Source organism: Chroicocephalus ridibundus, chromosome 1 (genome assembly GCF_963924245.1).
Source record: "Chroicocephalus ridibundus chromosome 1, bChrRid1.1, whole genome shotgun sequence".
In the NCBI taxonomy this organism is placed as follows: domain Eukaryota; kingdom Metazoa; phylum Chordata; class Aves; order Charadriiformes; family Laridae; genus Chroicocephalus; species Chroicocephalus ridibundus.
In genome coordinates, this window is record NC_086284.1 from 140051302 (window position 1) to 140068349 (window position 17048).

General features: G+C 38.5%; 1 protein-coding gene across 1 annotated transcript in view; it reads left to right on the plus strand.

The window, feature by feature from the left end:
• The window catches only part of ANO2 (anoctamin 2), a 191298-nt gene that overhangs the window by 75864 nt on the left and 98386 nt on the right, over positions 1–17048 (plus strand). Inside the window, exons 11-13 of the mRNA XM_063322738.1 lie at positions 1478–1612; positions 4205–4365; positions 8204–8286. Of these exons, the coding sequence (XP_063178808.1) occupies positions 1478–1612; positions 4205–4365; positions 8204–8286 (379 nt within the window). The remainder of the gene's footprint in view (positions 1–1477; positions 1613–4204; positions 4366–8203; positions 8287–17048) is intronic.

The following is a 17048-nucleotide window of genomic DNA, read 5'->3' on the forward strand; positions in this document are numbered from 1 at the left end:
TAGAACAGCATCAGGAACTGCAGTAATAAAAAAACCCAACACTGTAAATAAATTAAAAAAAAATCCTTACTCCTTTCATCTGACCTGGAAACTTGACTGTGGAGGCTTGTCTCGTTGTTCCATGGCTCTGTGCCTTGGTTGCGCTCCTGCCCCTGTCTCTCCTACGGCAGGAACAACCTGGCCCTGAGACCTAGTTTCTGGAGTAGAAAAGTCCATTTTGCTTATGCTGCTGAAAGGACTTGACCTCAACTCTGCAGACATAGAGCTTTGTCATAACATTATGTCAGAATAGAATTATATCTGTTAAAAGAAATCCTGGGTCTCCAAAAATTTCGTTTAACCATCTTCATTAGGAATAGTTTAAATCTGGGGTGCTAAGCTAGGGTAAAACCTTGGGTAAAACCTAGTGTGAGTGAGTTCAAAATCAGTCTCAAAGGGGGATTGTGATTGGTATTTATGAGGAACAAGTCTAGTCTTTCTTTTATTAGGCATGTTAATGTTAACTTGAAATTCTTTTTGTTCTTTCTACCACCACAGCAATGTCATGCCCTGGGTGCTTTCTGTATAGCTTCTTTCTGTCCAGCATTCCTCCATCTTATTCTCTGGCTTGTGAAATGTTTCTAGCCGTGTTGTGTTTTATCTAAATTTAGTCTCATTTTAATGATGGTGAGGTCTTGAGCGCTTTGGAAGTCTTGAGCTCTTTGAAGCTCTTGCTGTTTTGCATTACTTGTAATCACTCCTAACAGTACTTTGGGATGATCAGTGAGTTTCATCTATGTTTAGTTTACTTCTTGCAGTGTGATTCATGAAGATGTTGGGCTGAGTACTAGCACATATTTATCAAGATCTACAATGAACTGTTCCTCAGAACAGAAACTGTTTTTTCAAACCAGCTGTCCAGAGACTGTTAATTTGTCAAAAATATTTATTCTTTCTGAAAGTCCAGTGCTAAGTGTGCAAGTAAACCTTCCTGGTTTAACAGAAATCTAAGATTACTAGTCTTTTACGATATCAGAGGATATTGTCAGTATGTTCCCATAGATGTAATTTCCATGACTTTTACCAGTTGGGTTCAGGAGAACTACAAAGGCAAAGAATGATGGTTTATCTAGATATTGTTTTGAAGAGCCGAATCCTTTCCAATGTTTTCTGCAAAACATTTGATTGAAATTCTGCTATATATTAGAGATATTTTGATGACTTAAATTAAGAGATGCAAAAGATGCAGTCTTTCCTGAGCAGATATTAAGTATGTATTATAATGATAGAAGACTGACTTTAACTTCTCGAAACGGAGAACTGCAATCTGCCCAAATCACCCCCTTCATTTAGCAGATCTGACTTCAAGATACTCAGGATTTTCATCCATGTCTTTGACAATCGGTATCTTAATTTTCAGGGATTGTTAAGAAGCTGTAGAACACATTTGAAAATTATACCCTTGACACATGCCTTTTTTTTCTCTTTTCTTTTTCAGAAAGTATTTTGGAGAAAAGATAGGACTTTATTTTGCATGGCTGGGTTTATATACAGAATTCCTCATTCCCTCTTCAGTAGTCGGGATTATTGTATTTCTTTATGGATGTATAACCATCGAGAGTGACATTCCTAGGTAAGCTTCTCTGGGATCAATAATTTGTTACTTGTAAGACTGTGCTTTTTGTTCATAATTCTTAGTGAGAATAATTGCTTTTACCGTAGCTGAAGAGCAGTGATGTATCATTAACAACCCTGTGAGAATTAGAAATACACATGCATTAAGTAAGACATTTGAATGACACAGTTTTATCTGACTGTTAAGTATTGCAGCTCCTGAAACAGAAATGTTCAATGAGTCTACTGCACTGTTGTAAGTTCTTTTTTACAACATCCATTTGCTTTTTATGGATGCACATATCTCTATGCTTATCCAGAAAGACATCTTGCAGAACTCACTGAAGTTAATGCAAATACACTCTCCAGTACTCTTGGATTACTTTGCTCCTCTTAGTAAAATAGGCTATTTGCACAAGTAAGATGAACAGTAGTTAGCAGATTTAGCGTATTTGGTAACCACAGTATTCTCCTTTCTGACAGTTGCAAAAAAATGTTGTTTTGTGCTGTGTGTGCTGAGACTGTTGTAATAAAGAAAAACTGCCAAATTAACACAGTGATGTTAATCTCTGCTTCTCAGTGGGGAAAAAAAAAAAAAAAGACACTACCTCTGTGCTATCTGTGTCTGACTTCTGGTGGAGACAGGATATTGGATTACTAGTACTACTGGTAACACTCGTTGTGTTAGCTCCTGCATTCTCTCAAATGAATTGGCAACTTTTAAAGTGGATCACTGCAGTAGGACATTATTACTGATAGGTAAATGATGAATAACAACACGTCTGAGTCAGGGTTTGTTTTCTTAGCTTGGTCAGGTTGAATCTTGATGGTCTGTGCTTGTCTGTGGGAAAGCTTGTGCAAACATTTAAACTTAAGTGAGATTTATTGCTAAGATGTATCTGCAGCACCCTCTACTGCCTTTTGAAATAGATGAGAGCATTACTTTAACGATATGATAGCTGGAAACAGCTGTATGCCTTTCAAATTATATAATATTAAACATATTGATACTACAGTTGGAATAGGTTTTTTTGTGGGTTTTTTTTTTCATTTGAAGTCATAGAAAAAATGCTATTTAATAGTCAATATAGGAACAATCGCAATGACAATATGCCAGCTATCAATGAAGTGATGTTGCAAGTCTTTCCTTAGCTCACAATCCTGGCAAGGACACTAGAGCTTTGCACTACTTAGTTCACTTGAGTAAGACTGTGCAGGTATGAAGGTCTTTCATATACAAACCTTATGAAAAAACTGAAAGCATACTCAGAACTGTCAAGTAAGGTTTGGCTTGTTAAAGGGATAATGATTTTAAGAAGTTTTTTAGATACCGACTCAAATACATGGAAAATAAGAGTAAAACTTAAAATAAAAACTTTAAAGTAAAGATTTTAAAATCTGTAAGAAAGTCTCTTATCTCATGTTTTCCAGAGGACAGCTTAACAACTGCTTTAAACTGAGGGAAAGGAAATACAATTTAACATCTGAATATATGAGGCAGAAGTGGAAGCTTTCTCATTTTTATAAGATTTAATTCTGGGAGGAGGAGGGGGCTTTTTTTCTATTTTTTTTTTCTTTTTGAAAATTAGGGTAGGACTCTGTACTAGAAAAACAAGGAGCTTTGGAGACCAAGAATGCCACATCCATATTCAGCAGGCAAACTTGAGAACCCTGAAATGTAAAGGTATCTGATTTCCTGAAATCACTGTGTGCACGATATCTGAACACCCTTAAAACATATCAGCATAGGTGCCTAAAATAACTGTTCACACTTGAAAAACTTAGCCAAAAACCTATGGCAGATGGTGGTACAGACCAGAATTGGTGTTAAAGTTGTATGTTGGGAAAACACCCGTTGCTTTTATAAGTACCCTACAAAATAAAATGCAGGGTAGAGGTGAATTGGAAAGTAAATGTTGTGAAATATGACATCCTTGCTAAGAATGAGACTCTTGGCTGGTGGAAGGCTTTTAAATTCAGTACACGTACGTCAGTTTACACCAAAACGTAGCATATCTTGCAAATGGTGTTATTCTGTCTGTGACACAGACCAACCAACGTGCCTAGGTGCTGGTTCTGGCTTTTATGCATACTTACATGGCCAGTCCTGATACACAAAGTAGCATGGTATTTGACATGGATTTTTGTGCCACCATGTTATAAATGTGTGTTTTGTCAAGGGCACAGAACTCCCTTTACAGCCACTTCAGAATTCTTTTTCATTAATTTAAATCTGATCTGAATCAAATCACGTCACTGAGTGCAGAGATGGAAAATTCCACGTTGACTGTGTTTTAATTATTTCCTTTTAGCGTGGTTAACCTCAGTCTTCAGTGATGCAGTCTTCACTAGTTCATTAATGCAGTGTAATGATTAGATTGGTTACTGTGTTGCATTGTTTTTCTTTTGGTAAGTTGCCTCTAAATATTTTAATGTTCCAGCACATGGAAATGTGCCGGGAAGAGACACACAGCTCCTGTTCCCTGCAAGTGCAAGCCGCGTATGTTGCAAATAGCTTGCAATGGCTATGATGTGCTGCTTGATATCACTGCTGTGCATCGCCCTTTGCTGAGTCATAGTCTCTAAGAATTTGTGCACTTGTCGTTCGTAGTAAAGAAATGTGCGACCAACGCAATGCCTTCACCATGTGCCCCCTATGTGACAAGTTCTGTGATTACTGGAACCTCAGCTCTGCTTGTGCTACAGCTCAAGCTAGCCACCTATTTGACAACCCCGCCACAGTCTTTTTCTCCATCTTTATGGCTCTCTGGGGTGAGTATTTCTTTGAATGTTAACAGTGTTGTTTGATCTTTGGGCTCCTGACAGAAATGAAAGCTGTGATGTACAGTAGTAGAATATAGTAGCCTTACATATAATAAAGTGCTATTAGATTGAATGTGATATACCTATGGCTTTATGAAGCTGTCAGGCCTCAGAGGGCCAGTAAGGGGCTGTCTGTGCCGAGACTTGAGAAAGCAGTATTACAAGGCTTTCCACTGTCAACAGCAAGCTTTGGAATAAATGCAGGGGAGTTGGGTAGTTCAGGGAAGAAAAATGTGTCCTTTCTCCCTCTACTGTCTTGTTTAATGGCACTTCTAATCTTTGCCATGTTTTTCTTCATTTTTCTTAATTTTCTATCCATGGCAAGTCCCTTTAACATCTTCTGCACTTGGGGCCAGTATGTGTTTGGGGATTGGTACAGTGCAGGCAGCTGAAAGGGTTTAATTTAAGCACAGAGTGCGCTTCCATGTGGGACAACTTAGTCACATAATTTTATCAAAACTTTATGGGATTCCAAGAACAATGGGACTATTACCATTTTAATTATAATATGTTCTAAAGTATTCAATTTAAACAAGCTTGGTTTTCTTTAATAGCAAATATACTCTGTCTCTCTGAGGATATCAAAACACTTCATAAACACTAATGAATGCATTGTAATATTATTCTTATTGTTTCTGGCCTCACCTCTGCCCTGAAAAGTGTATGTACTGTGCTTGCCTGTATTATTGCTGGTGTTATGCCTTCATTCACTCTGGGTCTTTATTATTGTCACAGTTAAAGGTGTTATTGCTACTGGAAATTTTGGAGGTTTTTTTTATTTCCCTATTCGTTGTTCACAAAATGAAATTTTCATTATTTTTATGAAATTAAGCAAATATATTATTGTATTATAGCCATCCCTTAGCAATCAGTGTGTTATACTTTGCAACCTCATTAAATTTTACAGCTTTTTTTGGAAATAACTGATTGGTAGCTTGGTGTTGGTTATGGATAACATAGGGTTTTTTAGGAACTTGCAGACAGAACAGGTCATGGAAGTAATAAGTTCTTGTTTAGCAGTTCCTAGAAACCCTTCAGCAGAAGTTAAAGAATATGTAAGCCCTATGACTGACAGAAATGGCAAAAGATGATGAATTTATAGACTCTCACAATGACTTACTTTCCTACTTCAGATTGCTGCCAATTACAGAGTAGTCTGGCAGATGAGGTGTCACAGTTTACTTGCTGCCGTGAAGCATGTCATACACTGCCTTGTGCAAGTGTCGGTGTAGCTGTTTGGACAGCATGTGTATGAATGAGAATTCATTTACTCTATCATAGGTAAATAGTATTTTCCTGACAGAGAATCTTTACTCTAAACTTACATCCATGAAAATTACCATTTCCACGCAGCCTCATCCAAAACAATTGTATTTTAGTATCAGTAATGCAATGTGCAAAGCAAAATGTTGATATATCCTTGCACTAAGATAAATTAGTAGAATCTGTAAAGTAACAGAAAGGAACAAAAAGTTCCATATGTATTGCTTTAAAAAAAAAGGCATGCAAAAATAACAAAATTCTTTCTGAGCTGTATGCCCCCTCCAAAAAATGTTTCACACCGATTGGAAAAGTCTGTTCTGGGGACAATGATAACTGAGCTTGTCAGTGCAAAAAAATACAGCCGTCATATAAAAAGAACAAGAAAGTGAAATAAAGTATCCTTTAGTAATTCTGCCCAGCTTGTCTATTAAGTATTAGATTACACCAGTTTTTGGTGCCATACTACTAGGAGACTGTATCTAGAGCTCATTCTGCTGAATGACAGATCTCATTCACAAACTTAATCAGCTTGCCTCACAGTATCTTGAGTAAATGTTGCCTAAATGGTTTTTCGTAGGCTATAGTATAGTGAAATGGAAATTGGCATGTCTTATGACTTACAATTGTAAAAAAAGAGCAAAGTATGGTAATTTGAGCCACCTTCATTTCACGATGGTGTTGCGCACAAGAAATTTTTCATCCTGCTTGCCTTCTCCCATTCTGTAAAAGGAAGATGACTTACTATGGTTAGTATCTTGAAAGGAATCATGCTTTTACTAGCTGATCTTGATGCCTTATAAAGTATTTTTGTGATTCCAGCAGTACTGTTTGCAAATGACTATATTCACAAAATAATGGAGTAGTGCCTGGCTAATTGTGCTTAATGTCACTGGTGTTCTGGGATGCTGAATTTCAGCTGTCAGATGTGTTCATTAGAAGGACAGCTAAATATAATGGGACTGTTTTTCTGCTAGTGTAAGTCAGTGCAAACTTGCTGATTTCAGAAAAGCAACTGCATCTAGCCACAAAAGTTCTTACAGATCTAAATGTGGAACTGACTTTTTGAAACAAAAGGAAAAAAGGGAATGAGTAATAGCACCCTATAAAATAATCAAATGTTTTTACATTTAGGATATCTAAAAACTCTAGAGTTTTCAAAACATGCTAAATATAGCTTTTATAAGTCCTCTCCTCTGTAAGGGAGGAGCAGAGATAGCAATTTAATTGTTTAATGTCTGGATTTACTTTCAGTGTACTGACAGTCCTGTGTTTAAATGATATTTATTTCTTACATTATGGGAGGATACCTGTGCAGAAAACATTTGCAGCTAACTGTTGAAATGTATTCTGTCTTGTAAGAGTCAGGTTGTTTTAATAGTAGTCTAATTTTTCCCAGTGTTATCTTACAGCTCACACCAAGCAGTCAAAAGAAAGCTGAATCTAATTCTCTACTGTTGTGGGTCTTGTGGAGCTATCTACAAGATGTTCAAAGTGATATAAATACTGCTGTGATCTAACAATGTTTTTGCAATGTCCTTTTCACCAACTGAAAAGGTGAAGTGAAGCATAAGAAAATGGAGAACAGTGCCCACAGTTGGGCGCATAGGTATACCACCTAGGTATAGGTTTTATTGGTATACTGCGTGGGTTTAGTTGGTTTAGTATTGGTGTAGTCATCTGAAAATAGGTTTCCACAAGTCAAGAAGAGTACTAAGTGCTATTTCTAATAAATCCGTAAGTCCATAAATCAAGCAGCTAGGCAAAGGGCTATCTACAGGAAAGAGCAATTATGAGAGGAAGGTCAGGAGACTGTAAATACGAAACAACAGTACAACATCTGCTCCTTCATATGTAACGAAAAAGGAAAAGCAGGAGACTGAACTACTACTGGCCAGTCCTTCAGAACAAAATCACCGTGTCTATGCAGGACAAAAGCATTCAATTATACCACTATATTATATTTCAAATAACATTATTTTCTACATATTACTGAGGGATTTAGTTTACATACAGGTATCAACGATTTGTTTCATTAGCAGGGTACACCTATCTTCTTCACATGTTTCTGACTGATAAGAAACACTGAAACAGCAAAATCTCTTTGGCCGATTAGAGTATTACAGGTTAATATCTAGACCTAGATTTTGTTTCATTATATGCTTTGTACTCATGAATTATGGAATGACTCATGGTAAATTAAGAAAGATGATGTTCTTGGGGTGGATATCAGCAGATATGGGTTCAGTTCCAGTCTCTGACAAGAATTTACCATTGCCTTTGGGCGATCCACATTGTATCTTTCTGTATTTTATTTGTAAAAGGACAGTAATTATTGCTTCCATGCTTTGCTTGTATTTTTCCTTTAAAATTTGGCCTCGGGCTGTTTCTTAGTGCTTATTTATAAAGGGCCTAGCATAATGGGATTCAAATATCAGTTGGGGCTCATAAGTAACGCAAAAATTCACCATAGCACATTGGATTTATAATTTTAGAATTGTTTGTTTGTTTGGTTTTTTTTTTGAAGCTACTATGTTCCTTGAACAATGGAAGCGTTTACAGATGAGATTGAGTTACTTCTGGGATCTAACTGGACTGGAGGAAGAAGAAGTAAGTTTCCTCTCCCTGTGCTCATTTTCTATATAAATTTTTCTCTATGTGAAGATATGCACTGATATTTAGATTTTTCATGAGTGTTCTCCAGCCCAAAGCAGTTCATAGCTGTGTTTTTCTAAATGACTATAACTGATACAGTTTTGAGTACTGACGTATCATTAAAGAAATCATCACCTGTATCTTACTGGTCAGCACTCTAATTTTAATAATGTTGAAAAGGATTGTAAGATAACAGCAGATCATTCTTTGCTGAAAATGCCCATATGCCATTGTACAGAGTGCAGTAACAGAATGATACAGAATAAATACTTTGCCAGATAAATGCTACTTCATTATGTATAACAAAAATTCTCTGTGACAGTGGTTGTAACATGTCAGGGTAACATAAAATTTGCATCCAGGCCTGTGCTGCATAGACGATACCTGAGCTCTGGGTACTCACCCGCAAAAGCTGTTGCAAACAACAAATGAGGTTGGTTTCTTGGGAACAATTTTTAAGTGCTCTGCAATGAGCCCGTGCAGCTTCTAGCTGTGCCTGAGTTGATCGAAAAGTGAGACACACTTGTTTATTAGTATTTATAATGTCCCTAAATCTGTTTTTAGTCCTGTTCTTAGGCATTGTTTCACATGTCATGGCCTATGGTCTGTTTAAATTACAGGCATTCACCAGAGGATTAATTTCTAACTCTGACTAAAGAGAGTGCAGTTCGTAGTTGTAAATATCATACTAAGGACAGGTAGATTTTGGAGCTTCCATTACATATCCCTTTGCAATAGATGCTGACGTGGCTCTAGAGCAGGGTCATATTCAGCAATTCAGAACTGTGGCACTTAGATTCTCTTTTATTGTTAACGGTGAGCTGAGTACCTGTATGAAACAATTCAGTGTGCCTTGCTCTCTTCGGTGACATAATAAAATGTGGTCAGTTTCCTGGAAGGTGAGTTGTAGGCCTACATTGGTCTGATGGGAGGATTCGAATCCATTTCTTCATGTTCCAACACAGTTTCTTAAACAACAGCCCACATACAAGCCTCCAGCCCTGCTACGTGAGCTCAGCTCAAACAGGATGTAGAGTGCAAATAACCTAGAAGAAAAGTAAACTGACATCATTAACTTCATGATGTAGCATGGTGATAATGTTATTCAGACAGACTCCAGTTGTGCGGCCTCCAGTAGTTCTCTTCTTCCATCACTATCCCAAAAGGTAGCCTTTAGCAATGTCTTTAGAGTAAGGGAGACCTCCCGAGTATTCCTTCACTGATGACTTGACTACAACCTCCCCTTTTGCCTCATGCTTCTCAGATTTTTCACTATTCTCTATCCAGTTATGATGTGGGTGATGCTCACAGTATAACCCAGTACTTAGAGTTTGTAAGTTGTGATGCGAACCAAGTGCATCAGCTCATCAGAAATTACTGCTTGTCCTATGTGGAATGTCATACTGCTCCCTGGGAGAAAAGCAATTTTGCACTAATTCCAGTACACACTGAGAGGCTGGAGAGGGGACTCTTGGCTCTGCAGCATACTTGACAAACCCATCAGATTTTACTGAATTTCAAGTTCATCACTTGCAGTATAAAATCCTAAGGTTTAGCTCAATAGTTGCAAAATACTGTGAAAGAATCTATAGATTTGTGAGGTCCTGTGATGAAGAGCTCTGTAGTGGTCAAAGTTTGTGGACAGGAACTGTGGGATCAGCAAGAATCCTTTGTTTATGACAAGTGAAGGAGTGCCAGATACATCTCAGCACAGGCTGACAAATTAGGAACATAGAATCATAAAAATGAGCCTGGAATGGACCTTGAGGGGCCATCCCTTGTGCGTGGTAGGATCAACTCTACTTAAATCATTATGAAAAGATGTTTGTCTAATTTGTTCTTAAATAAATCCAGCAGTGGAGATTTCCCTTCCTCCCTCGGCAATCTACTCTAATACTTATCTATCCGTTCTGCTAATAAGCTTTTCCTAGTGTCTAACTTAAATCTCCTTGCTAAATGTTTGTTTTTTTCTTGTTCTTTCTTTCAAAGATAAAGAGATTACCTTTGTTGTCTTTTCAGTAAAATTCAATATAATATCATATCTCTCTGTCACCCTTTTTTTTTAAGATGAACTAACCTCTGCTCTTTCATTGTTCTTAAATATTTTTCTAGATGTCTGTTTGTTCTTGTTGCCTTCTGGACTTTTTCTAGTTGATCTATCTCTTTCTTGAAGAATAATGCTCAAAATAGATATGCCCCTTGACCTGACATCTTAAGCAAAAAGCCGTGCACTGTCTCATGTCAGCTCTTGGTACTTCAGCAAAAGTTAGATCATGTTTTTTTCGTCTTCTATCCATTAAAATCTTAAAGATGAAGATAAGTTTGTTTGTAAGACAGATATTGGCAACATGTTTTAGTGGTGGTGAAGTCTTTCCAAGTGTTGAAAATTATGTTAGAAAATGGAAAATTGTGTCTGATCAGATTGGGCCAGAAGAAACGAGAAGTGAAATGCACAAGGTCACTTAACAGAGCAAGAAGGAAAAGGAAGAAGTTCAGAAGGTTTACAGTTTTAAGACTAGATGGATTTATGTTATTTATTATTAACAATTTATTTTAGAAAGGGAAGTTAAAGAACGAAAACAGGGAGGAAAACAACCATAAAAGTTGAAAAGCTGAGAGGTACATTGTGAGAATTATATTGAAATAAATGCCTTCAGTGTAATTTTTGTGGACTTTTGACTATAAATTTTTCTTTTCTTTAAAATTACTTTCTTTAAGCACACTGGGACAAATCTTTTGCTTCAAAAGGGTCACATGAGACATTAATTTAGTCCATTTATTTGTAAATATCATGGCAACGGATGTCTCAGAAAGCAGACTCCCTAAGGCTTGCATACGTATTTGCAGCTGGCAACTGTACAGACTTAGAGGATTTACGTTTGTACATCTGAAATCCGCAAAAATAATAGGTAGCATTGATTACTAGACTGCAATTGAGCAACTGATAACTAAATGCGTGAGGGAAAGAAAAGAAACGAAACCAGACCAGAATCATGAAAACAGATAAAGTCTTGGAAATACCTTGAATAAGCACTCAACATGTCATGCCATAGATGTGGCTTTGTGTAGCCCAATCAAACAGGTTGTGCATTTGTTTGGTTTTTTTTTTCAGGTTGTGTAATAAGGGATATAACCATCCATTGAGCAGGGGTAGAGGTGAGAGAATCCATACCCCCTTCTACCTGTGAAGGAGCTGGTGAAGAAGTACTGAGGGACTCTAATTAATGATTTAGGGAGTAGAAACTATTGACCTCCCATGAATCTTCAGAAACCCAGCATGTTACTGTTTTAGGTTTTGTGGGTGGAAGAGATTTTACCTCATTTTACCAACAATCCTGTGTAAACTGAAATAGAAATGCAATTACAAAAGATGAAATCTTAGAATTTGGAGCCAAACTCAGAAGAATAAATGGGCAGAAGTCCACACTAACTGAAATGCCAACAAGTGGAAGTCTTATTATTGTTCAAATAGTCATTTTGTTATACTGTTTCAGTACAACAGGGAGGAATCTAGGTGTCTGTCTTTATTAGAAACATGTTTGGTAAGTTACAATTTTAAGTTAAAATCCTGTACTCTGTAAAAGGTTTGTTAACTTTTTTTGCAAACTCCCAAAGTCTCATTCCTCCTTTTGCTATTTGATGACTTCAAAAAAATATGTTATTGAACCTTTAAAGGGACACTTTAAGATACGCTGTGGATTATTTCTCAGTTAAGATAAAGTAATAAGGAAGGCAGAGTGGGTAAGACACTGGATGACATTTAGTATGTTTACAGACATATCCCATTCTCTCCTAACTTGATCATGGTTTAACTCAATCTTTACTACATTTTAAAAATTTGTTGTGATCTGATTAATTGGATGTTTTCACATTGTCTTCCACCTTGCAAATTATAGGAGCAGACTCCTTTTCTGAAGTTCTAATAGTGTCTACAAAAACAGTCAGTATAAGACATTTTTGTTTGCTTAAAAAATGGAGGAGTGAAAAGCAGACTAATAAAATAACCATGTATTCACAGATTTGTCTTCTTGGTAAAAGTGTCTTCTTGGATTTATGGTAAAAGGGTAATGTGTAGCTACAATATTTTGTGCTGTCTCAAATCTCTGCTTTCATGCTCACTACATCATCCTGTTTCTTGTTCCAATGAGATCTTTGGTTTGGGTTTGTTTCCAAATATTTTTGATCTCTTTCTATGCTTTTTTTACTATCTTTTCTTGGGTTTCACCACTCCATCCAGTGAATCTTCTGTCAACTTCATTAAATTCCCGTTAACAGTAATTATTTGATGATCCTAGGATAGCCCTTATCTTCTGGACATGGCCTTTCAACATTTGACTTAAGTGCTAACTTTAGGAGAATTGAGAGTTTAGGAGAGTTTAGGAGAATGAATAGTTGGGGAAGGAATGTTGAAAAACGGATGTTATCCCACACACCTTAGGGGAGACTATTTAGTACCAGCTGTTGCTCCATTAAAAAATTACACATGAAGGCACACTTTAAACATGTTTTAATTCATAAGCTATAAGAACCAAAACAGGTGATAATTCCTTTGCTTGCCAAGAAGTTGGTAAAGATATTCGATTACATTTTTATCATTCCAAGACTGTTGATCCAGAGATGTGTCACAATATGCTGGGGCTCTAGATAATTTTTCTCTTTTATTTCTCTTCTACCAGACGCATCAACATGCTTTCATTTCCTTTCTTTTATTCTTTTTCCATTATGATGACCTCCTGTGTCCTTTCCAGGACTGAATTGTCTACAAGCCTCAAAGCTGTTTGATTCCTTATAGGTAATCTTGATTCCTCAAGTTGTTGTGATGCGCCACTCAAAGGCTGGGTCTCCTGAGGTGGCATGAGTTCTTTCCTCCTGCAGTCCCCTGAGTTCAGAGAAGAGGGTCATATCTTCTCCTTACAGAATCACAGAATCACAGAAACTTCAGAGTTGTAGGGGACCTCTAGAGATCATCTAGTCCAACTCCCCTGCTAAAGCAGGATTGCCTAGAGCACATTACTCAGGACTGCATCCAGGTGGGTCTTGAAAGTCTCCAGAGAAGGGGACTTCACAACCTCCCTGGGCAGCCTGTTCCAGTGCTCTGTCACCCTCACTGTAAAGAAGTTTTTCCGTGTATTTGAACGGAACTTCCTATGTTCCAAGTTGTGCCCATTGCCCCTCGTCCTGTCACTGGGAACCATTGACAAGAGTCTGGCACCATCCTCCTTCAACCCACCCTTTAGATACTTGTATGTCATAATAAGGTCTCCCCTCAGCCTTCTCTTCTCCAGGCTGAAGAGTCCCAGCTCTCTCAGCCTTCCCTTATAAGGGTGATGCTCCAGTCCCTCAATCATCTTTGTTGCCCTTCGCTGGACTCGTTCCAGCAGTTCCCTGTCTCTATTGAACTGGGGAGCCCAGAACTGGATGCAGTATTCCAGTTGTGGCCTCACCAGTGCAGAGTAGAGGGGGAGAATGACCTCCTTCGACCTACTGGCCACACTCTTCCCTATGCAGCCCAGGATTCCATTGGCCTTTTTGGCAACAAGGGCACATTGTTGGCTCATGGATAATTTACTGTCTACCAGGACCCCCAGATCCTTCTCCTCAGAACTACTTCCCAGCAGGTCCACGCCTAACCTATACTGGTGCTTAGCATTCTTCCTCCCCAGGTGCAGGACCTTGCACTTGCTTTTGTTGAACCTCATTAGGTTCTTCTCTGCCCAGCTCTCCAGCCTGTCTAGGTCACGCTGGATGGCAGCACGGCCCTCTGGAGTGTCAGCCACCCCTCCCAGTTTGGTATCATCAGCGAACTTGCTGAAGATACACTCTGTCCCATCATACAGGTCATTAATGAATATACTGAACAAAATTGGACCGAGTACTGACCCCTGGGGGACACCACTGGTTACAGGCCTCCAACTAGACTCTATGCCGCTGATCACAACCCTCTGAGTTCTGTCACACAGCCAGCTCTCAATCCACCTCACTGTCACCTCATCTAACCCATTACATTCTCTGGTGTAAGCGCAGAGATGGGCAGTTGTTTGAAGTGTGAAGCTGTGGCGGAGGAACTGGAATGGGCTCTTCCAGCCTGTGCAGAACAGCTCTCTACTGCAGTTGTTGCCCAGGGCAAGGTCATGGCATGGATGATGGAAAATAGGAGATGCTGGTGGAGGAAAGGAGCAACAGGGAGGAAAGTCTTGCTTTCCAATAGTTCTCTGCCTTGATCTACTGCATCCTGTATCTTTATCCCGCACTGCCTCTCTAGAAACAGGGACCACCTCCAGGCCTTTTCTTCTTCCACTCATCCTTCCCAGTCACCCAGGAGATCCGGGTGGGTAAGCAGGGTTTGCCAGCGATGTGCTTCTTGCAGAACAGGCAAGAGATGGGGTAAGTGTAGGGTATCTTGTACTGCCAGGGAGTGTGTTCTGAGGGAGATGGGTATGAGGAGATGGAGAGGGACACCCTCCTCACCCAGAGTCTCACAAACCCTGTCTGCCTTTTTCAGGTCCCCCAAAGTCACAGTACTCCCTCTCCCAGCTCTTTCATACAAAGGTCTCTTAGACAGCACTGTTTTTTTCTCAGCCCCATTTTTCCTCCCCTCTGTCCTCCTCTGTTGCACCTAAAATATCAGTTTTTCTGTTCACCTAAGATATCTTGGGCTGATTCAGTGTTAGGTAAATTAGACACGCTGAAAACCTCCAAGATTAGCCTGCTATTGGTGTTAACAAGGAGATCAGAATCTGGTCCTAGTTCACGCTGTTGCTTCAGGAACCTCAGCACCACATCACTATGTAGTCTCTTGTGTGGGAAAAGAACTTTCTTTTTAAGGAAATGAGATTTTTCTTTTAAATTTAAAATGCATTTTACATTTACTCATATGTATGAATGGAGGCTGCCATTTTTTTAACCCCAACTGCATATGTAAATAATGTGGAAAGGTGTTAAGAAACTCTTGTTTTAATGAACTAGATTTATTTAATGAATAAAGGGGGATAACTGTCATTTATTCTTCTGTAAAGTCTTTTATTGCTAGGTCATTGTTATTTGTTCTGTGATTTTTCCCCTGGTGTGTCATTGACACAGGAAGATTGATCAAGACTAAAATAAGATGGAAGGAGAAGTAGCTCTTCTCTCAATCTGCACGAAGTACTAAACCCAGTGGAAGTTATTTCTAAAAGTACTTTTGAAATTGGGAAAAGCATTTAAAATTTAAGAGCAATAGTTTGTGATATGTTTTTAATGACAACCAAAATTGCCAATTGCTTAAAATGAACGCAGAATTTCAGAACTCATCATATTTCAGCAGAATTGTTTCCTATTCTTTAGTTTTCTTTAGGCTTTTTTAATTTGTCTAATTTCCTTCATTTTCACATGCATATGGACACTTATGAGTAGTGCAATATTGCAAACTCATGCCTACAAAAACTCTCCCACATTGCACCTATATCAAATATGTGATTATGTGGTGTGAGACAACATTTTATTGATACAAGTTTCAAATGACCTTGCTTCATTCATTACTTTCCAAGAGCACGTAAGATTGTGTTTTTTTCTAGACTCATCCACACTTCTCTGGGTCAGAGGTATAGAAATAACGCTAACCCTTGGAAAACATAAGGATTTTTTTTATTCTTCATCCTGACTTCAAATCAGTAGAGCACCGTTGACTTTTTGATCTCATCCTCCTGCTGCCATCCTAGTCTGCTACTTCTGCTGAAAGATTAAAAGCTGCATAAAATGCCTCAATAGTTCACTGATACCACTAGGTAGAGATCCCCTCCTTACTTTCATGCTACTAATTATATTGTCACATCCATCACCTGAACCTACTGTGGAGGAACCTGTGGAGAAGTAGTTCCAGAAATAAAGTGGACAGTTCTTGTGTTGGAAGGGACCAGTTAATTTGGTAAGTTTTCACATAGTACGATCAGGGCATTGGGCAGGGGAAGAGAAGAATGTGTGGGTTAGGAAGACCCTTTGAGCAATGGTGACCCATTAACTCAGCTCATCCGTAGCATGCAACTTCAGTTACAGATTGCAGCTGCACAGCAGCTTAAGCAAATCTAACTCTACGCTATCTGGGTGCTACTACCCCAGCCATGCAGTCTTGTTCTTCCTCTTACATGCATGCTGGCAACCATACAACGGAGTGGTGAACAGTTCAGACAGCTGGTACAGCTGAAGGGTAGCTGAGGGTATGAGGAATAGGAGTTGTTTATCATGCAGCTGCATATGCACTGGTGTCAGTGTAAGGACAGAAATGGAAATGTGTGGCTAGTGCAAGGTGGCATTGAGTCTGAGAGTATGGAAGCGCAGGCTTAGATTGGCTTGCACTGCTGTGAAACTCAAGCTATTTAACTGAAGTCGCAAGTATAAAAGCCTTTGACTATAAATTCAACATTTGTGTTTGTTTCAAATAAGTTGTTTTCATGAACATTCCTGGCTGTAAATCCGGGCATTGGGATATTTATGGGAAACAATTAAAAGAGGTACTGGTATGGCTGAAACAAATTAATAAAGACTGAACAAGTATTTATGGTCAAAGATAGATTTTTAGTTCAGACTAGCTAAATCTGTATTTATCCGCATTAGAGAGGAGCCAGTGCTATAATCTGGATCATGGTTCAACTTGAAAAGTTCACAAAGGTTTGGGAAGACAGTGGTTGATCAGTATATACACATTCTGAAACCAGATAATTCTGGATATTTTAAAACTTTTG